At 44.5% G+C, this 24,605-nt stretch overlaps 1 protein-coding gene across 9 annotated transcripts in view; it reads right to left on the bottom strand.

The window, feature by feature from the left end:
* The window catches only part of OSBPL3 (oxysterol binding protein like 3), a 157,899-nt gene that overhangs the window by 21,931 nt on the left and 111,363 nt on the right, over nt 1-24,605 (bottom strand). For 7 of the 9 annotated variants that reach the window (XM_045827450.1, XM_045827448.1, XM_045827454.1 and 4 more), the window contains 6 exons: nt 18,471-18,598; nt 14,823-14,930; nt 9,772-9,906; nt 8,751-8,844; nt 4,720-4,970; nt 1,919-2,056 (listed from right to left, as the gene is read on the bottom strand). In XM_045827450.1, coding sequence (XP_045683406.1) covers nt 1,919-2,056; nt 4,720-4,970; nt 8,751-8,844; nt 9,772-9,906; nt 14,823-14,930; nt 18,471-18,598 — 854 coding nt within the window. The remainder of the gene's footprint in view (nt 1-1,918; nt 2,057-4,719; nt 4,971-8,750; nt 8,845-9,771; nt 9,907-14,822; nt 14,931-18,470; nt 18,599-24,605) is intronic. The other 2 variants (XM_045827455.1, XM_045827456.1) reach the window with 1 other exon arrangement.

Here is a 24,605-nt window from a genome sequence, read left to right as displayed (position 1 = left end):
AAGGCCACACACGGAGTAAGGGGTGGGCTTAGGATTTGAAAGCAGGTGTACGTTATACCCAGCACACCCTATGCTACTAACAATGCCCAGATCTCTTTCCTGCCTATTTCCTTGGGATCCATTTCGTGGAACTGAAGACTAAGTTATGTAATGCTCTTTCCATCTCTGTGCGCATGTGCCTGGGAGCTCCGCTCTCTCTCTCCGAGTCACCGCAAGAGATACACAGGCAGACCCTGAACTTGGCTCTGTCCTGTCAGGGCTCACAGGGTTGAAGCTTAGCTTAGACGAGCTCACATTACTATTGTTTCTCATAGCTACTCATCTTATCCTGATTGTCGGCTGTAGTTTGGGGCTATTTTTGGCCTTTGTTTTTTCACATGAGTGCACATAATGCCATGGTAACCAAATTATATTTTCAGCCCATTTTAGGTTAAGTATTTAAATAACCCAGATGAATTTGAATCAGATTATCGTATTTCTTTAGCTACTGACTTAACCCCCTATCTCCCCAATATCAGTGTTTAATTTCTCAGTTAGCTTCTGGCTGGAAGGCCACAGACACCGTGCTTGGGGGTTGCTGGGGGTCCGTTCTCCTTTGAGCTCCAGAGAGCACGGCCTGTGACTCACAGTTCCCACGAGCACTGTCTTCATAGGCCGCCAGCCACACCCCCGCTCCTCCTTTCCCCATAATGCACACCCATTGACAAAGAGGGTAGCACGTGACAGGAAGGGAAACCATATTTTAGAAAACCCCACCCCCTTTCCCCTCAGTTTTCTAAGAATCAGCAGGAGAGACATGTATCAAACCAATCACGTTTAATGTCCCTACAGGGCCATTTAGGGTTATATGGTGGTTGGACGTGTTCAATCACGGCCTTAACCGGGGAGGAGAATTGTTTTTTATTTTTATTTTCAGTATCTTTGTACCCATTTTTTTGGCCAAACCATTCCTTATTGACAGGCATTTTGGACATTGCCAGTGTTACAGTATTGCAAGTCATGCCGTCAAGTGTCCGAAACGGGAGCAAACACACATGTAACACTTTTTACTTCCTGTGCCAGACCCTGGGCCGAGTGCCCTGGAGAGCATTTCTCATTGAACCCTCACAAAGCCGCCTGAAGTCTGCGCCATATCCCCACCTCCACTGCAAAGAGGGAACTGAAGCCCAGGGAGCTGAAGCAGCCTGTCCCAGGTCACAAACCTAGGGAACAGGTAGAGCTGGGATTTGAACCTATGCTGTCTGGACCCAGAGATCCTGTTCTTGAACATTATTCTCTGCTAATTCTGAGATGGGAAGAGTCTTGTGGAAGCTTACGGAACTCAGGCTGTGTAAGTATGAAGTACGCCCATCCATTAGCTGAGGACAGGCATCCACGGCCCCCACCCCACTGCATTCTCCCAGCCCCTGGAGCAACGCCAGGCATACGGTACGTGCTGGAGCAATATTTACCGACTGAATACATACCTGAATGTATTCTTACAATCAAGAGTAATGCATTGATTTGGCGCTACCCAACCTGATGGGGGCGCTCATGCTCTAGAACGACAGGGACAGCACGTTGAGGGCACACGTTTTAAACCTCTACGTGGCAGTTTGGGCAACTGCTTCTTACTCTGAAATTTTCTCTCACTAGGACTTGGAACAAAGAGAAAGGCCTGGCCAATGCCTATGGCCAAGTGAGGGAGCTCACATTGCTAGTACCCTTTGTGCCCAGGAGTGATGGCTAGGTTTCCACGGAAGGGAACGTGATCCTTCTCTTTATGGGTAAAAGCACTGTAATCATCTCAGTTGCTTTGAAGCTGGTGAAAGGAGGAAAATAAATATTTCAAAAGCACATGTAAGGGGAGGCATAAGCAACTCCTTCAGCAGAAGCGGACAAAAGGCCATGTACACAAACAGCAAGGGTGTACACCCACCTGCTCTGAAAAAAACTGGAAGCCCTTGTCCTCACGAATACACTCGTACGTTTCTCCGAGAACCGGGTTAAAGGGCTTGCTCCCGGCTCGGAAGTAGCTGGACGCATAGGCCGACACAGCGAAGGCGGCCACGTACACCTAAGGCAAGTAAGAGAAAAACATAGTTATTTCTCTGTGACCGTGGTTTGTTTCAGAAAGCCAAAGATTCATCCCAGGTGTAAAGACAACCAAACCAACTTTGGTTTAAAGTTGCAGGCTTGAGTAATGTTTGTTGTGGCCCCGGAAACAAATGAACCAAACGTTTTCAAACTCCCCATTTGTCCTGATGCCGAAAGTTGGCATAGGCTTTCGAGATGATGATATGTACCATGAACTGCACTATTTTGGGGGCTGTTAAGCAGAGGGCAGTACCTCTAAACCTGACAATACCTGAGAATCCTGATGCCGTGCTGAGGTTTTGGGGGGAGGAGGAGGAGGAAGAGCACTTAAAAAAGCCAAACTTCCCTCAAAACTCAGGAATAAGCATCCTAAGCTGAACCATTCCCAATCTGATACTGCAGAAATCTCAAAATTCATTTTGACAAAAGAAAATCTGTGAGCGTCACTTCCTAAGCCTGGGCAACAGGCCACCAGCACAGAGCACGGTGCCTTTTACAAAGTTCTGCTTTGGGGAGAGGAGAAAGGGGAAACTCAAGAAGGAAAAGAAAGGAAAACTATGGGTGGACATGAAAGATTCACAAACACCCTCCCTGTGAGGCTCTCAGCATCTTTATTTGGGGTAACAAAACATACATTATTATTTTTGTCTTTTGGGGTTGATGGGGGCAGATAAAAAATTAACCCTAAGTACAATGGCAGCTTTCCCTTTATACTGTTGAGTAACAATTGCCACGTTTCCTCTTCCCAACACATTTCATGAGGTTTCTTATCTTGGAAAAAAAAAAGATGAATGCCCTTCATAAATGTTCACTAGTTGCACAACTTCCCTTAGCCTTTTGCAAACAGGATCCACTTTACCAGCTCACACTACAGAACACTCCAGAGCAGCTGGACTGTTTACAAAAACCAACGCACATGCTCAATTCAGTCTTTGTTCCGGAGACCTGGGTGTCTATTCTCTCTGCTCCCTCAGATGTGTGTTACCTGTTAAACAGCAAGGCCGCCCTGTCTATGCTGAATGCTGAACCAACCCTGAGTCACCTTCACAGTTTAAAATATACCAAAATGTATAAATGAGCCTGGTGTTATTCATAACACTGGGGGAGATGGGAGGGAGGGAGCAGGCCCGATGCAGGCTCCTCCTTTTGGGCTGGAACAGGAGAGAGAGTCCACCCACAGTGGAGTGAACTGGACCCCAGAGTAAGCTTCCCCCTCAGTGCTCCCAGCACTTTCCCAGGATGCACTGTGCTGGAATGCACCGCCTTTCTCAAGCTTCTTCTCAAGGTCAACCACACCAATCAATCAGCTGAACAACCTGAGGGCTTCTAAATTGCCACAAGCATGAAGCACCTTTAAGAATACTTTCATCTTCAAAGCCAATCATTTTCTTTAAAGATGCTGACTTTTAACACTTGCCCTGGAAGCTATGTGCTTCCCTTTGTTTGGCCGAGAGTCTCTGGGGAGGAGCGACAAAGAAGATTGAAAAGATGCAGTGCTTGTTTCTCTCCCCTGCTCTGATTATCCCGTGATGGGAGAAGTCCCCAGAGACTGCGGAATGACTGAGGGATGTCTCTCTGCACCCACTAGAGCTCCCCTTAATCTTCAAATCACTTAAGTAATGAAGCCTTAATTGAGGTTGAAATTGCAGAATGCTTAGAATTTAGAAAAGAAGGGTGTCCTTTATCAGGTAGAGGGCGGTGACTTCAGGGCCTGAAGCTATGGGGGTGCACCAACTCCGGTTTAGCCAATCGGCAAACGCCCAGGACAGAAACTCTTGGGGGAAGACAAGGTAGCCCCAGCCTCCCACACAGTGAATGACCTTACTGTTTAGCAGGTAGCATGTGAGGAAGCAAAAAGGGGAAGAGAAATTCTTGAAGAACAAAGTCAGCCACAGTTGCAGAAAAGGCTGAGTTTTCCACAGTCTCACCACCACGGAATCCCCCACGAGATGGGGAAGGATGAGAAACACTTGGAAGCCCCTTCACTGGAAATGCTAACTGAGTAGAGAACAGAAGGTGAATTTTCCTAGGATGAGCTTTAAAAAAAAAAAAAAGCTCTATAGAATCAGACAACAACCACCGCCCTCCCCCCCATCCCCAGCTCTGTAGAATCAGAAGGGGTGGGGGAAGAAGAATGTTTCTTATGTGAAAATCTCTTCTGTGTTATTTTCTGAAAATCCAGGAGCCTGGGCAATTCCAAAAATAAACAAAAACATCCTCCAGGGAAATTTACCATGGATGAAAAAAAAACAGCTTGAGAAATTAAATCTGTCCAGCCGGATAGTAAAAATAAACACCCTGACAGCCCTTGAGACAGACGTTTTCCAGCCAGGCTGATCAGAACAATCCCTCTGAAGGCTGCGGGGAAGAAGCCGCACAAACCCACAGCGCAGAACTACCCTCAGGCACCAGCTGTCATGGAGAAGCGTCCCCCACTTCCCCGCCACATGGCAAGTCCTGACAGGTGACTGAAAACAGCCAGGCAGAGGGGAACCAGATGCCACTGAGAAATGAACCATCAAAAGAACAATCCCAGGGAACACCAGAGGGGACTGGGGCCCTGGCTGTCGCTCTGGCTCTGGCGGTGCTGGCTCGGCCGGGCCTGAGCGTGGCGCAGGCGCAGTGGGCAGGCTGAGTCCTCACCATCCTCTCCACGGGGTCGGGGATCCGAGCGGCCTTGTCCAGCAGCTCGCTGTACTCCAGCTCCTCGCAGAGCCTCTGCAGCGTGTTCAGGGGCTCGTTCAGCTCCACCGGCATGGCCACCTTGGACAGGTCCTTGCCTATGTTATTCCGCAGGATGTTCCACACGCTGATGTTGCTGGTGTTGGGGCAGGGCGCCGGCAAGCACGTCCGTCTTCTGGACTTGGCTTCCCCACCGCTTCCCAGAACGGGCTCTGAGAGGGAAATAAGCCTCCTTGTCTTATAAGTCTTTTCGCTTTATTTCATTATTTTTAAGAAACCCATAAAAGAAACCTTACCTAATAAAATACTCAGTTTTACTATTAATCAGTGATTCAGAATATGAGGGAAAGTCATAAGATAAAAAGAGTTCTGCACAACTAAATTAAGTACCAAAATCACATGCACTAAACCTCGTGGACTGCATTCACAGAGGCCTTCAAGCTCCTGTTCAAAAGCTAGTTCCTCGTGCTCTACACACACTTATACTGAAACTGGAAACTGGGTTTCTATGTCCAGAGCAGGTTACTGTTTTCATTTTTACACTCTTTTTAAAGAGCACTTAAAATTCCAGAAAAAAAAAACCCAAAACTTTTAAAATCTTTTTTACAAAATCGCTTTAAATTCTGATACAAACAATTGTGTTTATTACAGGATAATTATGAAGAAAATGAAAGTCTTCCATCATCCCACTGCCCAGAAATAGCAGTGATTTATATTTTGGAGTATTTTCACTTAGTGTTTTCTCCATGGATATAACTCATATTACATGTTTAGATTTCTGTCCTGCTTATTCAGTAATATAAGTATTTGCCCGTGCTAGTCAAAATTCCTCCAAAACATCCTTTTTAAATAACCGTAAATAAAATGCCACACTACAGTGCCGTAATTGAATGAATCACTTGTCCCCTGCTGGCCTTGGACGTATCGCAATGTTTTGCTATGATGCAACAATGTAGTGAGTGTTCATATTCCTAGATATTTGATCATCTGATTATTTTCATAGGAAACACAGAAATGGGATTACTATGCCAAAAACTATGAACATTGTTAGACTTTTGAGTTGTACAACCAGAGGGCTCCTCAAAAAGGCTGTCTCAGTTTCCCGTGTATCAGCAGCCTGTGTGACTGTCCCCCCACCCCGAGGGCTCCTCAGGGCTGTCATCGTGTGCTTTTAATTTTTGGCAAATTGTAAGATGGACAGTGTTGTCTTCTTGCTTTTAAATTCCATTTAGAAATTTCCTAGTGTGTTTTGGAATGCTTTCAAGAACATTTCTTCTCTTCGGAATCGTCTGCTTTCCTATTTATACATTGAGACATAATCCTTTGTTTTTGTATTTGTTTGACAATTTAATCCCCATTTGACATTTGCTTTCAGTTTGGTCCAGTGGTTTCCTGATGAATGAAGCATTTGCATGTCGAGTTTCATGCCTCTGTCAATCTCTTCCCTCGTGACAGCTCCCATTGCCTCCTGCTCTGGCATTCTTTCCCCATCCCAACAGACCCTATTTTCAAATGAAATCTTTTGCATTACACCAACTTAGGAGAAAGTGGTGAGCTGATCATATTTGAATATAGCTATTTGTTAAAAATAAATATTTAACAGGTATTCTTTACAGAGCCAATCACCCTGAATAAAGATGCTACTGTGATGAACAGGAAGGTATAAATGAAACTGGGGTCCTATTTTGCAGTCCTATGTTTATCTAAGCATCCAGTTAATTGTTGAATTTGTTTCCATTGCTCAACATGGGTAAGAATCTGATTTACACAAGTAAATGGCTGCAAATGATTAGAGTTTTTTAAAACAGTTTTCCATGTAATTTCAAAATATTTTCCTAGATTAAACTAATCTAAATTTGAAAGAACACTCTACGACTACTACTAGTGGCTAATACGTATCTAGCCTTTACCCTCAGCAGCAAGTCTCCCAAGTATTGTACACATTATCTCACTTACTCTTTTTTAAAAAATAGTTTTACTTATTTTTTATTTTACTTATTTATTTTTAGAGAGAGGGGAAGGGAAGGAGGAAGAGAGGAAGAGAAACATCGATGTGTGGTTGCCTCTTATGTGCCCCTTGCTGGAGACACTGCCCACAAGCCAGGCGTGTGCCCTGACTGGGAATCGAACTGGTGACCCTTTGCTTCACAGGCCAGCACTCAATCCACTGAGCCACACCAGCCAGGGCTATCTCACTTATTCTTTATAACACCCTCTTGAGGTAAACAGTACTATTATTCCCACTTTATGAATAAAGAAACTGATGTACAGAACAAGTAAGTCCTTGCCCTAGAACACATAACCAGTGAGAGGCAGAGCTGGGGTTAAGCAAGGAAATCTTGCCCCTGAATCTGTATTCCTAACGACTTAACCCCCCCACAGCACCCATATGGTGCAGCTCCTGTGTGATTTTTGGGGGAAAAGACATCAATAGGAAGCACGGCAAATGCCTAGCATTTAAAATGAGCTCAGAGAAATTCTAGGGTAATTCTTGATCATTTATCAAGGCCTTGATCCCATCCTATTTCCTTTTGTAGGCAAACCTCTGTCATGGGTGCAAAAGTTATTTCTTTTTTTATTGTTCTTCAATTACAGTTGTCCCCATTCTGTGCTCCCCATTGTTCTCCCCTGCAAAAGTTATTTCTATATCCAATCATTTCAGCAGAGCACTGACGTTTAGAAATCTAATCTTCCTCAGCAACTGGAGGGCATTTATTTTTGTTTCCAAATACTGCCAGAGCAGAAAGTTGAGTTAAGCCCGTTGTTTGTTCGAGGCAGTGTTGGTCAGCATCCTAGTAAAATGGCTGTGGATGAGGTAGAGAAAACCAACCTTAACCTCTGACATGTTGTTCCTGGCTGGTGTCAACTCAGCACAGCTGTGGTTTTAGGTTTGAGGGCAAGTCCCCTGTTCTCAACTCTGACCTCTGAACCCTTGGCCCCCTTCCTAAGGGCTCAAAGAGGACTTCTTCAGTTGTTGGTCTTCGTTATCCACAGTGTACTATATGGCAAGGGACTAAGTGATGTTTCTTTATTTTTCTTTCAATTCACCTTGTTTTTCTAGAAAGCAAGTAGCTCCTAATGGTATCAGTCTTCTGCTTTGAACCATTGATTGATTCTTAGACTTTCCCACCAAAACATTCATCTTTCCAGAAACATTTCAAGCAAGATAGAGCCTAATGAGCGTCTGACTTCCAGCAAGTGGAATGCTAGAAGGATGTTCTTCCAGAGGGTGGTCAAATGACCTGCCTTTCTTGTGGTCCCCAAAGAGTAGACTCATGGGCATTCAGATAACAACTCAAAATCCTCATATTTCACACATGCTTGCTGAGCCGGGAAGCACTGAAATATCAAGAAGGACCTGACCCAGTCCCTGTCCTCCTTGTAGATGAGAAAACAGGTGGTGCTCTTGGGATCCAATGCATGGCTCAGACAAACCGAGATATGCAAGGCACACAGCGTGCCAAGACTGGAAGTATATGATGCTACGGTGCTCTTGCAGAGAACTGTCCAATAGACAGATCCCTCATAAGGGCACCTTGCTAAACAGACTTCAGTCTGCTCACAGAACTGCTAAATCAGAGCTGTTTGGGAATAGCCAGACACTCTAGGTACCCTGTGGTTCAAACAACATTTCCTGGGCTTCATTCCTACTCCTGGGATCAACCAGTAATAAATGAACATCTTAGGGTAACTTGAGGGCCCCCACTTCTTGGAGATGTAAGTTCATTATTTTTATATGTGTTATCTGAAAGGATCTGAATCTAAATTACTACTCACAAGAGAACGTTTACTATATAAGCCCTATAGAATTCCTAAATTATAAACACCACTAGAAACTCAAGACAAAAAGTTATATTCTAATATGTTTGCAGAAAGAATGACCATGTAAGAGATATCTGTTGCATTAATCTTTAAGTTTATAGAACTGGCATATGTTTATTAGTAATCCAAAAAGATCCAAGCTTTTAGAGATCAAATAATTTAAATCTTACCCACAGTTTGTCTCTCACTATCTAAATCATTACTGAGATTATCCACGGAAAGGTTATCACTTATGTCACTGACATACGAATCATCCTCAGAAACCTATGAGAAAGAAGAAATAATAAGCCTTAGAGTGAGAGTAAATAAGCCAGATTTCCATAACACATTTACTAATCATCAAACAGCTTGAATCCCATATTGCAAACCTAGAGACCTAATTTTGGATGCTCTTTTTATTCAGGCCCACACACCTGTCTGCACAGGAGGTGTTCACAGTGAACACCTGTTATTAAAATCCTTGAACTTTCTTGACTTGTTCTCACAAGGAAAACACAGGTAAACTCAACATATTAGGTGTTGCTACAATTCTTATTAATTCAGGCTGCATTTTCAGAATTTTTTAGTGCTTGGGTAGAATGAGTTACAATTCGTCTTTGAACTCTTTGTGCAAAAAGAATCTTCTATAGAAATTAATAAACAAAATTAGTGCATCTATACTGAAGGGGTAAAATTACCAGTACACACTCATACACAGCAATGGCAACTATGACACCACCTATTCAGGAAAGCATGTTTTTATGCATCAACTTAAAACAATATTGTTATATATTAAAATTATTATAATAACCACATTACAACAGTATAACAACATAATAATAGTGTGCTGTAAATTAATATAGGTCAAATTCAATGATAAAAAAATACAAGATGCTAATTTCTGGCCCTGTAATAGAAGTAGTTCATTATCAAATAGCTAAGAGTCAAAATGATTAGCATGTAATTGAAAAGAGGGATAACAAATCAGGTAACAGAAATAAGGAAGTGCCCAATACCTACTTTTACAAACTTTTTTCTCTAAGATCCTGTATTCTTTTGTGTTTTGGGAGGGGTATGAGTTATAAGAAGATCCTCAGAATATAATAGTAGAAAGCAGCAATGGAGTTTAGTGTTTCTAAATATGGGCATCAAGAGAATGGGTAAAGCAACAAGAGAGATTCTGGGGCCCCTAACCGGAAGCAGTGCTCAAACCTCATTTTCTGAAGAGCTTGGAGATAACAGAACTTCCTGTGCATCAAAAAACTCTGAAAGGGAGTCAGTGATGGAGAGTCGGCTCTCATTGGAAAGCTGATGGACCAGAGGTCGGTTGTCATCTGTGGAGTTTTCCTATTGAACACAAAAACAAAAAATACATATATTTAGAAACAGTCTCAAGAGCAGCAAAATAAACAACGGATTCTGTTGCATGATAGGCAAGGTCACAGGCCCATGCGAACAAGCAGCTCGAAGCAGAGGTTAGCTCCAGAGTGGAGGAGAAACAAGCCTCACACAAAATAAAGTGAAAAGTGAAGGTCTCCTCCAAACGGGCACCTCACGTACGGGCACATCGCCGGCTGCTCAGGCACATGAGCAAACTCGAGGCAGAGAAAGACTGTCCAAGTCAGTCTTTGTCCCACGTCAGAGAAAAGAATCCCAACGCTCTCTGAATCACATCCTCTTATTTTCTGCCACTGCAGGATGTTTGAAATTTCCTCTGAATTGTACTGAACGCATGTGTTTGTGCGGCTGGTTCAGAGCGATGTAGCTTTCTTCGGCCGCACGTGCTCACTGAGCCAATACGCTGCTTTTGAGCTATCCGTTGGCAAATGAACAGTGTGTTTTGGTCCAGAAGTGCCCCTGGTGGCAGATCATTCATTATTCATGGATGAAGGAAATAAATTCTTTTCTGTCTCTCTCCAACCACAATGACTCTTCGAGGGAAGGAAATTCCCGGTCCCCTTCAGAAGCCGCTACGCACAAATAACACAATAGAATATCGCGATTTTCTCATCTGGCCTGGCTCTCCATCCCCTTCCTCACTGGGTCTAGGCTCTAGACTTCTCCACTAGGGCAGGGGTGTCAAACCCATTGTCACTGGGGGCCACATCAGCCTCATGGTTGCCTTCAAAGAGCCGAATGTAATTTTAGAACTGTATAAATGCAACTACTCCTTAACAATTAAGCAACAGGTCAGTGCTGCTGCTGGGTAGAAACAAGGTGCCGGGCCAGATAAAACAAGGCGGAGGGCTGGATTTGGCCCTCGGGCCTTGTGTTTGCCACCTGTGCACTAGAGAATGTTGCTTTCTATTCAAGTTGTAAGTGAAAATTCTATTTGCCTCAACAAATTTAGCAACTGCTTTGCGCTGGCCATGGAGGGACACGATGATGGGTAAGCCCAGGTTTCTGGCCTGAATGAGCGTGGCAGAGGACGCATCCAGTACACAAGACCAAGACCATGGAGCATAAGGATTCTAGAAGTGAAGACGAAGGTGAGATTGAGTCTGTCGGGGGACTCTCGGTGTGTGGAGAGGGCTTCCCAGAAGAGGTGACACCTGACTTGACCTTGAGGAATGAGCACAGACTCAGGACATGAGGATTTGATTTCTACCAAATGGAGAAGATAGTTGCCCTGGACTTCCCATTAGTTCCCGTTTCTCACTGGGCTGACAAAGGAGCTGTTTCTATGTCTTTCCCAGAAGTGTTACAAGTTTAGAACACGCTTCTCAGCCTCATAAACAAATTATACCCGTGATGGGGATGCTAAAACAGGAGGGCCACAGCAGGTTTTCATAATTAATAAAGGGCAAGTGGTCTCTTTATGAAATGTTTACTCCAGGGACACATTTAAATGTGTCTCCTTTGCTCTTGGATTCTTCCTATGACAGCTGGCCCAAGGTATTCGCTGAAAGACCCTACCCATTTTAATATGCACCCCAGCTTTCCTTTTTCTTTTAACAATTTTATTTATTTATTTTAGACAGAGGGGGACGGGAGAGAAAGAGGAAGAGAAACATCAGTGTGTGGTTGGCCCCTCATGTGCCCCCTACTGGGGACCTGACCTGGCCCACAACCCAGGCACGTGCCCTGACTGGGAATCAAACCAGTGACCCTTTGGTTCGCAGGCAGGCGCTCAGTGCACTGAGCCACTGCAGCCAGAGCTTTCCATACAGCTTTCTGAAACGCAGGCTTCTTCTCTACCCGAGTAAAGGATCACTGTAGGACCTGTAAATGACGCACCTCTGCTGCCACCTGCAAACCCAAGGCCTCCCCCCTCACAAGGGGAGACGCCAGGGTGAGTAACGGAGCTCCCCGAACGCTTGCCGAAGCAGCGGGGTCGTCCTGTCTCTGGTGAGCCACTGCCACAGAAGACTCTCATGATTTATTTACCCGTTCTACTCATTAATTTATCACCAGCCACTCACGCTCTCTCTGCCTTTCGCCCAGACTGATGCGTCAGAAAGATTTCTTGGCTGCTTCCTATAAATGCCTACTGATCTCACAGGGTCTTGTACAACACAGGACCTCATGTGTTAAAATATTAATCTGGACACAACTGTACTTGAACAACAGTAAAAAAAATATTAATCTAGTCAGTTCAATTAAATAACATCCCCTGAAGTCTGCAAGGCAGGAGCAGTTGTTTATCTACTTTTTACACTACGAAAGCGCAAGTACATGGAGAGAAGGGAGGGGAGGGAACACACAGTCTCGGCACGTTAAAGCCGCCACTGGGACTGTTTTCATACGTTTCTCTACAATCCTTTTTATACATGTAGTTTTGCTTTGAAATAACTGCCTTTGAAATATCCTACCTAATTTTATAAACTTCCCCCAAACAACACTGCGGCATAATCACTCTTTTCAAAATTAACATTTCTTCTGAAGATAAAAGTAACGTGTTCAAAATAGGACATACAAAAAGCAAATAAGCATCCCATCAAGTTTCATCACCCAGATGTGGCTCCTATTGATCTGCTGGTATATTTTTGTATTAAAATATTTGTATATGGATTTTTTTGAAGTTTGAAGAATTGGGATTGCACTGTACAAAGTCTTGGGTAGTCTGCCATATTCACTTAACATTACATTGGGATCTTTTCCCCAGGCCGTTAAGAGTTCTTGGAGACAATAAGCTTCAGTTGATAGACATCATTTTACGTTAATTGTGTGCCACAGAGAACCAATTCCTTGATTGGAAATTGAGGGCGTTTCCAAATTTGTAAAGATGGAGAACGTGTTTGCAAATGCGTCTTTGATTACATTTCATTATTCCTTAAAATCAGTTCTCAGAAGAATTATTTAAGATGTTTAAGTCAAAATACACACTACCTAATTACATCAACAAGTAAGAGAACCTCTATTTTCTCTATACCTATAAGGGCACCAAATACTTTAGACATATTGTGTGCTAATCTAATTATTTTAATTGACATTTGTCTGTTAAGATTTAGGTCGAACTTTTTTCCTTTTAAAAAACTACATGTTGAGATGTTAACTTTGGAGGAGGCTACGTCAGGGTACCTGAGCCCTCCCTCTGCATTTCTTTACAATTACCTATGAATTTATAAGTATTACTAAATAAAAAGTTTTCAAAAAATTATCTGTATTTAGGGGTTTTGATGAATTGTTTCTCTTTTCCCATTTACTTGTTGAGGTCTTAAGCTGCTTGCTATTATTTATTAATGATTTAAACATGACATACATTACCACCTCCTTAGCATTAGCTGAGTTTGTCATTTTTCACTGAAAACATTTTTCCTATTCTATCACATGCATTATTTTTTCACACACACCATTTCTCCCCCCGAGGAACAACAATAGCCAGATCCAGTTAACATTTCTTTTGTCATTGTTCCTATTGCTTCCAGAGTTAGGAAGGCCTCCCTACTCTAAGCCCTTTGATAAATATTTAAATCAATACTTTTCCGTTTGAATTTTTATATTTAACTCTAATTCACTGGCGATTCATTTTCATGTGCAATGGGAGATGCAAACCCCTCCCCAAACTGCTTTCGTGCTGTGCCCACCTAACTGACTGAACCACTCGTCTCCCTCCCCTTGATTTCTGAGCCTCTTTGATCCCGTGTTTTCCTGGTGCAGGCTGACAGCGAAGGCCGCCCCAGGTAACGCAGAGGTGCTCAAGCCTGCGGGAGACTCCGTCTCAGCCTGGGCCAGAATGACTGAGAAGATCTCTTGGGGGGAGCGAATGTGTAGAGTTCACAGGTGACCAAAGCTTGGTCTCAGGTGTAGTAAAGGGCCTGTGAGCTCCGTGGAGAGAAGGCACGCTGTCAGCAGAAGAGAGAGTCCCACCTGCCAGCAAGCTGCCGCCTGTGCTCCAAACGGCCCTGAAGGCCTCTCGGCCTCTGGGCCCCTGGGCGTGGCAGGCTGGGCCCCGACCGACTTTAGCCTCCCCTTATTGTCACACCGCAGCCTCCCAGGGAGCGAAGGGATTGTGTGAGGTTTTGTTTTCTTTGAGGACAGGAAAGGGAGAAAGATGGATTAGGTATTAGAAATTCCTTTTAAATGTACACACATGCACCTTGTATGTTACCTTCTTTATTTTTTATTTGAGATGCACTCAGTCTAATAAATGTGTGAATAAAATATTTAGCATATCTGAGGCAGGCATATAAACACAAGAGATAGCTAAAAAACAGTTTTAACCCTAATTACCCTTTTCCATTTCTCAAGCAATTCATTTGTATTTTTCTGAAATTTCTCATTGCAAACACAAAGAGTATTTTAGACGAACACCTCAAGTCTTGAGAAGAGACATTTTTAAGGTACTATTAACTGGCCAAAACCCTTCAATTGTAGTAAGAGTCTTTTTTCCCTCATTGGGTAAGGCTGTGCTTTTAAAAGGAAAGAAAAGGAAAAAATCACGGGAAAGGAAGAAGGGAACGGCCAAGAAGAGAGAGAGGGGGCCGCACAGAGGAAGCACAGACGCCGGCGGGGAACTGGGAGGCTCAGGTCAGGGACATCGGGGTTTTTCAGAAGAAGAGAAAATGTTCATCTCTCCACAGTTCCCGTGGCAGTCACACCTAGTGGAATGGGGCGGGGGGGTACTTAGGAGAAAAATGGGGGAAAGAAACACGAAGGGAAGAAGAGTTCTGGGGGGAAACAGTCTTTAACATGCAGGTAGCAGCAGAGTCAGGAGGGCCTGGCACCCGGGCCGCTGTGGGTGCGGCGGTGGGTGCGAGCCCCCCTCTGGGGGGGAGGCAAGGGGACCACGGAGACGCCACCGGAGGAGAAGCCTTACCCACCTCTGCCAGACTGTCCGCCGACCTGGCAGCAGCCGGGGGGTCGAGCAGCAGAGACTCGGCATGGATTCTGCATAAGCGTTCTTTAAGGTCTGTGTTTTGTGCTAGGGCCTGGAACACGTTAAAAATAGCGTTTCAGAAAAGCGCCGCAGTGGGCCCCGTGCGGGGGCCCTGAGGGGGCACGTCCTGGTGGGCTTCTCTCCCGGAGTGCCGCCCAACAGGACACCGGTTCTGAGATGCCTGGGAAATGAAAGAAAACTCTGGAAGCAGTGGCCCTTCTCTAGTCCCATTTCCAGAGACGGGAGGAGGGGCTGTTAGGAAGGCTTTCTTTTTGACGGGGAAGGAAATCACAAACACCTTCAGCTCCTCTGCTGATCAGCAGTTTCCCAGCTGTGTCCACAGGGGGCTGGCTCTAGGTCCCCACTGATACCCAAATCCACGGATGCTCAGGTCCCTTTTATAAAATCTTCTCATATACTTTAAAGCATCTCCAGATTACTTATAATACTAAATATAATATAAATGCTGTGTAAATAGTACACAGGTATACTGAGGTATACTGTGTTGTTTAGGGAATAATGAGAAGAAAAGAAGTCTGTATATGTTCAGTACAGACCCAGCCATCACAACCACCATGACCATCATAGGCCCAACTACACAGTACACTTCAGCGGCAATGTGACATTTTTTTGAAAGAATATTTTCTATCCTTGGTTGGTTAAATCCGTGGATGTGGAAGCTGTGGATACAGAGGGCTACTGTAGTCTCTTTGTGGAAGTTGCTCCCAAATGATTCCAAGCTTCCTTCATCTTTAAAAAAAGATGCAGCTCTCACCCCTTATGATTGGCCATATTTTAATGTTATTTAATTATCACACCAGTTGAATTGAATCTTAGAAAGTAGAATTTTGTGGAGGGTTAATTTTATTGTTCCCCAGTATAAGCGCTGATTATTGTATTCATTCTTTATGATTAAGATATTTGATTTAAAAAATAAGACAACTCACTTACCTGGATCAGGGCTAAGAGCCAGGGCCCTGGCCATGGGGGGCAGGGGCGAGATGGGAACACATGGACGCCCACCCCTGGCCTCTCTTATCCCCCGCTGGGCTGGGCTGATTTCCTACCCCAACAGCCCACCCAGGGAGGAACTGGCCTGGCAGCAAAGGAAGATGTTGCCTTCATGCTTCTTGACCAACCCTTCTCCAAGCGCTCTGTCTTGGGAAAGGAACAAGTTCCGCAGACACTCTCATGATCAGCTCCTCGCTGCCTGCACACAGACCCACCCCGCCCGTCTTCCCCACGCTCTCCCAGGTGCCTCGGGGCCTCCCACCCACCAGGGCCCACACACAGGTCCCCTGCCGAGAAACAGAAGCCTGTGGCCCTGTCTAATCCAGGGTCTCAAGCAAGGATCTTGGTTTTATTTGTTAGTGCCTGTGGATGGAATGGGTTATTTGGAAATTCTCGAAAATCATTTAGGAAACCCTGAGTAAAAAAGTTTCTTAAACACACAGAACAGAGATTGTTACAAGTAGCAACAATCTCTACACTGTATTCTGGCCAGTGTGTCGCTGGTATCTTAGTATAAGTGGCTAGAATCCATACCCGTGGCTAGAATCTTACTATGGCTTCAAAAATGAGTGAGTTTACTAGCTTCTTTTTCCTTTGCAAGCTACAGGCAGAAAAAGAAAAATGTCAAGACTGCACGTACAGCACAACATATCCAGTCTGAGAGCCCCAAGATGACTCTATCGGGGGTCCAAGACAAAAAGGAAAGAATCTTCTGATGCAGCTTAAGCTTCCATGATCCTGAACAGGGGTGACAAGGAACCCTTTGGCGAAGGTAATGCCACCTTTGGCCTGGGCTACCATGGCCAAACGCGTCTCAATGGCCCCACCAGCCCAGCAGATTACCTAGAGGAGGCCAGGCTCCACGGGGAGGAGGCCAGAGCTCCACAGGAAGAGGACAGAGCTCCACGGGGAGAGGCCAGAGCCCCACGGGGAGAGGGCAGGGAGAGGACGACCACAATGAAAGGGACTTGGAGAGCCCATAAGAGGGAGCCACCTTCTAAAAGCACTGAAAGCAACCTGGGAACAATAATAAATGCTTTTTTTTACCAGTAAATAAACTTTAAAAAAAAGCACCACCTTGCTTCTCTCAAACCAAGTGAACGCCCCGTGTGAGGCTGGCCACTACAGTCCAAAAGGCGGCGTTTCTATCTCTGACCTTGAGGACCCCCCCAGAGCTCCTCAAGGCAGACGTCATTAAGACTCTACACATGAGGTCGGTCCACATTATTTCTTGTTTCTTTCAAAGGTAACATTCGTGGAATGTTCAACCAAGTGACTATTCCTGACGTGTTTTATTAGGTACTACTGGCGATGCATTTACCATGAACGTTGCTCCAGCATGGTGACAGGGAACATGAGTGGATATGTTCCCGCTCTCTCAGCTGGCTTCTGAAAACAAGATCCTAGAATTCGTGGCCCCTCCCTAAGCCTAAATAGCAAGTTTAGTATTTCTGCAGATGATAATTTCACAGGTGCACACACATTCTCCTTTTACCACAGGAAATCCAAAGCAGAACAAAAGCAGGAGCAAATAAGTATGCGATTTTAAAAGTTCTCTAGCTTTTTGTAGATACAAAGGGAGCAGCCAGACAACATCAGCCATTCGAAGGAAGGGTTCTAGGAGCCCTTCACGGAAGCCTAACTCCTCTGAAGGATGAGCTGGAGCAGATGACAACAAGGAGAGACGGGGAGTGAAAGATGGAGCGGCTCCCTGGGGAACATCTGGCGCTGGACAGGGGTTCTCCTGCTGTCACACAGGCAGACGATGACCTTCAGGGCAAGGGCTCATCTCTCTCTGCCCATGGGCGGGACGGCGGGTGGGGGAGCTAAGTGTTCCGTACTATCAATCAAATCAAATCAAATCAAATACAATCACACCCCAGTACTCGTCGGCTTCAGCCCTTGTCAAACCTGGTACTCGCCACATTTTGACGAGAAAAAAAGTTTCAGCACTCGGCACTTGCTCAGGGCTCATCGCACGTGCTGGAACTTGTATGAGTCATGATGACATCCCGTGAAAGAACATTTTTTATGGCAAAAATTTGTTGGGTGCTCATCACAAGTTCCAGAATGAATTAACGGCAAGCACCGAGGTACCACTGTAATTTTCACGCCTCTGAAAGAATGGGAGCCAGAATCGGTGCTGTGCAGCAGAGAAGATCAGAGGGAATTTAAAATTTTGCTCTACGGCCTGTTATTTGGAAAGTCAATCAAAGCTTGTGAAGTCTTACATGCAGAAATCTCCCAACTGTCAGATTTTTGGTAAGCATTAGCAAACCAGTGTCTGTCAGACGCACACAAACACACAACAAAAGCTTTCCAGAAACAGAAGAATCAAGACAAAGAGAGGAAACCAAACCTGAAGTATCTTATGCTCAATGAAATACTAGCTCCTAGGATTTGGGGTGGGCTTAGTTTGGGTCTTTAAGAAGATCTGATGAAAGGCTAGATAGAATGTCATTTAGATCATTTGTTTGGTTTTCTCATGAATTTTCAGCACAAGCGTGGAGGTGGAAAGTGCGGGAAATTCATGAGCCAGAACCCGTGGTCAGGTGTGTCCGAGCACAGGCGGGGCACTTACGGAGGACAGGGCGCGCTTCAGGCCCACGACCTGGGCCGACGGGGACGAGACATCCTGCTCCAGCAGCTGCTTCAGCTTCTCTCTCTCCGCGGATATGGTGTTGAAAGCTGACCTTAAAGTGAAGTAAACTATAAAGATATAATCATTATGAGAAGGAATGAAGGAAGAGGCGTGATTAAGAACGAGACACTGAGAGAGGTATTTCTTAGAAAAGTAACAGCCCTGAATATCTTGAGCACGGGAAAGGCACACTCTACATTGACTGTTGAAACACACATCTGGAATGCACAGCACCGAGAGGGCACCCTAAGGTAACCTACGGACTCTGGGTGACAATGACGTTTCAGTGCAGGGGTGTTGATCGGAACAAATGGACCGCTCTGGTGGGACGCTGGTAGTGGGAGAGGCTGTAGGTGTGAGTGGGGGGTTGTATATGCTGGTCCTGTGCTTTATAAGCTCAATTCTGCTGTGAACCTAAAATTGCTCTAAGAAAATAAAGTCTATTCAACTTTTTAAAATCACATTTGTCAATTCCAAAGCACCTACCCACTATAAAATTCCATAATTGTATGACTTATCACCAGGACATTTTGACACTTGAAAGGACTATACTTCTGGATTCTTATTAATGTTGAGTTTTGCTTTTAAGACTGGAAATGTTTGAAAACAAGGCTATTTGGTTCTCAGGGTAAAAATAGTAACAATGTAGTAGGGGAACTAAACAGCACCTTAACTAGGTGACCAAAATTAATCACCAATGAGTCAGATGGGCTTTGTGTTACATGGGGGTAAAACACCCTGAAAAAGACACACCGTCATTCTTGTTGTACGCCAGCCAGGGACGGACAATCTGAGCATGATCACAAGAAAACATCAGATGACCCCAAATAAGGAACATCCTATTTTCAAAACTTGGCCTATGTATCAATTTCATTAAAGCAAAAGAAAGGCCGAGGGACTGTTACCAATTAAAGGGGACTAAACGAGCATGACAATTACATGCAGTACTTGATGGACTAGAACTCAGGGGTGTCGAACTCATTTTCAACGGGGCCACATCAGCCTCAAGGTTACCTTCAAAGGGCTGAATGTAGTGTTCGGACTGTGTAAATGTAACTCCTCCTTAACTAGGGGCAAGGAGCTCGGCATTGCCACCAGGTAGAAACAAGGTGCCGGACCGGATAAAACAAGGTGGAGGGCCGGATTCGGCCCTCGGGCCTTGTGTTTGCCACCGGTGAACTAGATCCTGTACTGAAAGGGGAACGTGCTATCAAAGGACATTCCTGGGATAACTGACCACATTTGAGTAAGGAAGCAGAAGAGGTAACAGCACTGTTTCAATGCTAAATTTCCTGGATTTCATAACTCCACTGTGGTTAAGAATACCCCTATTCTTAGGAAATGTACTCTTAGATATAAATGCATAAAAGAGGCATGACATAGGATTCCTACTCTCGCAGCTCAGAAAAATAAGCACACGTGCATGTGGATATGTGTAGAAAGAGGTAAAATATGTGTGGCAGAATATTAAAAATGGTGAATTTGGGTAACATACATATAGGAGTTATTTGTATTATTCTTATAACTTGTTGATAAGTTTGAAATTATTTCAAAATACATAAGGTGTTACCTACCCTCTTCCTTGTTAGTCTTTCCAGCTGCTTGACCCAGAACACCCCACCTCTAACCCGGCAGCCAGCCACTCTGCTCACTTCAGTGAGTATTCAGGTACAGTGGGAGCTTAGCACTATTAGGCACTCGGATGCCGGCACTGATGTTTAAACAGCCCAAGTGCCCTTCAACAGATGAGTGGATAAAAAAGCCGTGGTACATTTACACAATGGAATACTACTCAGCAGTAGGAGAAATTTTACTTTTGCAACAGCATGGATGGACCTCGAGAGTATTAGGCTAAGTGAAATAAGCTGGTCAGAGCAAGACAAATACCACAGGGTTGACTTCACTTACATGTGGATTCTAACGAACAAAATAAGGTAACAACAAAATAGAAACAGAACCATAAATACATAGGAGAGAAGCTGTCAGAGGGGAGGGTACTCGGGGAGCTGGGTGAAAAAAGTGAAGGGATCGAAAAACCACACAGACACAGACAATAGGATGGTGACTGCCAGTGGGAAGGGGGGTGGGCAGAGGGGGGAGAGGGCCAAGTGGGGCTAAACGGTGGCAGAGGAGACTTGACCTTGGGTGCTGAGCACACAGTGCAGTATGCAGATGCTGTGGTATTGAGTCCTATACTTGAAACCTGTATGGTTTTATTAACCAATGCCACCCCAATGAATTCAATTTAAAACACCCACTAATACATACAGCAAAACAGTTCATCAGGTGTTGAGCACAGAATGTACAAATGACCTCCTACAAATGAGGAAAGTGCCATCTAAATTACTGGTGATGGACATCACATCTGAATAGTATCTCCCCCATCTCCTTCAATATACTTTGTTTCAGAAGGGCAGGAAGAATGACGAGACATACTTCTCAAATGGCCTGGTATATTATTGAATTCCATGGGTCTGGATTTTTTAGAGATTTTAGGATTCAAGAGTGGCCCACTTAGTATCACGGGAACCATAGGCGCATTATTGGCTGGCTTCTTTCCATTCACAGCCGTGAGGATGACCGAACCTTCCCGTAGGCTGCCGCTGAAACGGTCTGAGGTTGTGGTGTTGAGCAGTAGACTTCGAGCATGTTCACAGTCATAGCACAAATAAACACTCTGTTTAAAAACACACACATTGTGGTGCTTCCGTCTACATAAGACAGAGGTCACAGGTCAACAGGTACTGAATGTTCTAATAACGGCTGTGGAACACACTCAGCTCTTTGATTTAAAGGGTTCGATTGCGCTGAAATGGTGGGCAGCCCCGCAGAGTGACCAGCAGTGTGGGCTCCAGCACCAGCCCTGGACTCTCCCCAGCTCCATCCCTCCCTCGCCGTGTGACCAGGGGCAAGTGTATGATGACGCAGTTTCCTCATTTGTGGATGGGGATGATAATAGCGTTTACTTCCTAAGACCATTAGGGGATTAGTAGGATAAAGCAGGTAAAGCACTAGCCCACTGCAGAGCACATAATAAGTAACAGATGTTACTGTGATGGTAACAGGGATGGTGAGGAGAGAAGCGCAGGACAAGGCCAAACGGTGGAGACTGCGGTCTCCCGAAATACAGGCAGCGGCTTTAGGGGGGTGCTTTCCTCTGTTGCCAGGACAACGCCTACAGATAACTGCTTGCAGGGCAGAGGTTCTGTGAGTGAGGGGTTGACCAGACTCTGTGGAGCGGTGGAGGAGCAGACCCAGCTGGAAAGCAGCGAGCCCCCAGTGGAGTCGCGGCCTCTCGTGCCCTCATAGGCGCTCCCTCCCAGCCTGGGCAACTCCGCAGAACACGCCACCCAGCTGAGTGGGTCCTGGGGAGCTGCCACTTCACTGCCATTGTTTGAAGTTTCTCTAGTTTATTATTAGAATTCTTTCCTGTTTAACATTGAGGTAAAATTAATAATATAACATTCGTTTCAGGTGTACAACCAAATGATTCAGTATTTGTAGATACTGCAAAATAATCACTGTAGTAAGTCTAGTTAATATTCATCACCTTACCTAATTGCAAAAAAATTTTTTTCACTGTCTTATTTATTGCTCTAAATTAAATAAATGTGGCACTCAGCTGGTCGCCAATTTACTAAATCAATTTCTCTGGCTTTCAGATGGCCTGCACTAATGCTGGGTGTCAACCACACTGGAAGATTCCTATTAAAATTTTTTAATTGGTAGAACATACACCATTTGGTTCAAAATGTATAGCTGATAAGACTGTGGTGGGCATAAAGTTAGCAGAAAGAACCTCATATAGTTTCTTTCTTTCTTTCTTTCTTTCTTTCTTTCTTTCTTTCTTTCTTTCTGAGGGTGGGGGGCAGGGAAGGGAGGGGGAGAGAGAGAAACATCAATTGGTTGCCTCCCGTACACTCTCCTACCTGGGACTCAGCCTGCAATGTAGGTACATGCCCTGACCAGGAATCAAACCCGTGACCTTCTGTTTTATGGGACGCTGCTCCAACCAACTGAGCCACACTGGCCAGGGCATAGTCACTGTATTTAATTTTAAGGTGTAAAGCACTCTCTAAGCCACATGACAAAGGGGCTCAGAAGCCCAGATCCCCATGCACTAAATTTCTTCAATGACTGCTTAGGCTCCCTCAGGGGACATTAAAACAGTCCTTCACAGCAGCCTCATGACCTGGCACACACAGAGCGCCGATTAAAGGCTGCTCATAGGGGGTCACATTTACATTAATCACCGAAGACACAGAATCTCAGAGGTCAGGAATATTCTGTGACGGGAGAGCTTCCTTATAGATTTCTAACACGATGCCAGAGAAAAAGAATGCCGAATGGCTGTGTCACGTCAACGGGTATCTGACAATAAACAAGACCACGTAAAAGTCTTAGGCGCTCACAACTGCACGGAACCTCAATGACCGTGAAGGCCACTGCCACACAGAATGACCAGCAGCTCTCCACCTCCAAGGGCTTTGTTGAACGGTCTTTGGTTCCACACTTCTCAGAGCATTCGCTGTCTCCCAAAGTGGTCCACTCTTCTGGGGTCACGAAGTCCTTTGGGTTCCTAACTTGACATTGTCCCCAGTGGCTCCTCCTTGGCAAACAACTACTTCTTCTCTCCTGAGGTTTTCAAATATTGGAAGGCAATTCTGGCATCTTGGTTTACTCGTCTCTCTCCCAGGCTATCTTCAGCCATTCCTCAGGTCCCCTCACGGTACTTAGAGGGACTGGGGTCGAGCCTCCGACAGAACAGAACACCATAGGCATCACACAGCTGACACTTCGTGGCCACTACCTGTACCGTCTCTATCAGCTCAGTAAAAGGACGGCATGGAAGCCACGTGGTGAGAGCACCGGCAGCGTGTGTGGAGGGCCACGGCTGGTGTTGAGAGACATCTATACTCTTCATTTACCTGAGCTCAATTTTTTAATATGCTCCTCTGGAATTTTCTCAGCATCAGAAAGGGATAAGGTCTTGAGGAAGACGGGACAATCACGGATGTCACCTTTCTGGTAGCAGTGTGGTGAAAGGTTAAGAAATTTTGTAATAAGGCAAACGTGACCCACAATCCTGCCTCTACCACTTAGTTACTGTTTAGATATCAAACAAACCATCACCTTCCACCTCTGTATGTGTGGGTGATGCCCATGTCTCAAGAATGCTTTAAGGAAACTGAAAACACATGCTATTATATAGTACCCAACACACAGTAGGACTCATTATTTATCTTTCCCTGTTTTGAATTAAAACCACATTTTGGTGAATTTTCTTTAGAATGTTAACATCCCTAAACTATCTGGGGTGGTTTTATCTTTGGTAATCTGGGTCCCTTAATTTTGAAACCTCACAGAATGTAGAGGGTTTTAAAATGCTAAATTTAAGTGTACAGAGTGATTTAATTAAATGGTCCTACTTACTTACTGATTATTTACATAAATACAATTGCTTAGCAGATCTTTATGCTAAATCACGTTTGATAAATGATATGGCTTTTCTTTAAGCCATGTATGAGTACATCTTTTAGCTTTTGATTGATGAAAATGATGTCACTGTGACATACTTGGTTTTTTATTCAATGCTTCCATATGCTCAAAACCATTAAAAAAGTGACCACTCAATTTGACTTTGGTTGGTAAACACACAATATAATATAAAGATGATATATCACAGAATTGTACACTTGAAACCTACAATAATCTTATTAACCAATATCACCCCAATAAATTTAATTTAAAGATAAAAATAAATAAGTAAATAAATAAACAAAATGACTCAGTTAAAACTCAACACGGGAAGAGATTCAAAAACAAAAGAATATCAAATTAAAAAGAATCTAATTTTGTTCTATTGCTAGCCTTTACATTTGTAAATGAAGATCTCTCTGACTGAAAACACCTTCCACAGACTGCAGAAGTATCTGTAAAACCTCATTTTCTCCCTTCCAAGGGAGAACGTGAACTTCCACCTCGATCTGGAGCACCCTGACCCCAGTCCTATACTACTCCTGACTTCCCATCCTAAATCTGCTCCCCAAGTCCAGTCATTTCAGTTCCTATCAC

This window comes from Phyllostomus hastatus, unplaced genomic scaffold, assembly GCF_019186645.2.
Source record: "Phyllostomus hastatus isolate PE091 unplaced genomic scaffold, TTU_PhHast_1.1 phas_scaffold_78, whole genome shotgun sequence".
Taxonomy (NCBI): Eukaryota; Metazoa; Chordata; class Mammalia; order Chiroptera; family Phyllostomidae; genus Phyllostomus; species Phyllostomus hastatus.
This window is presented reverse-complemented; position numbering and strand designations above follow the sequence as displayed.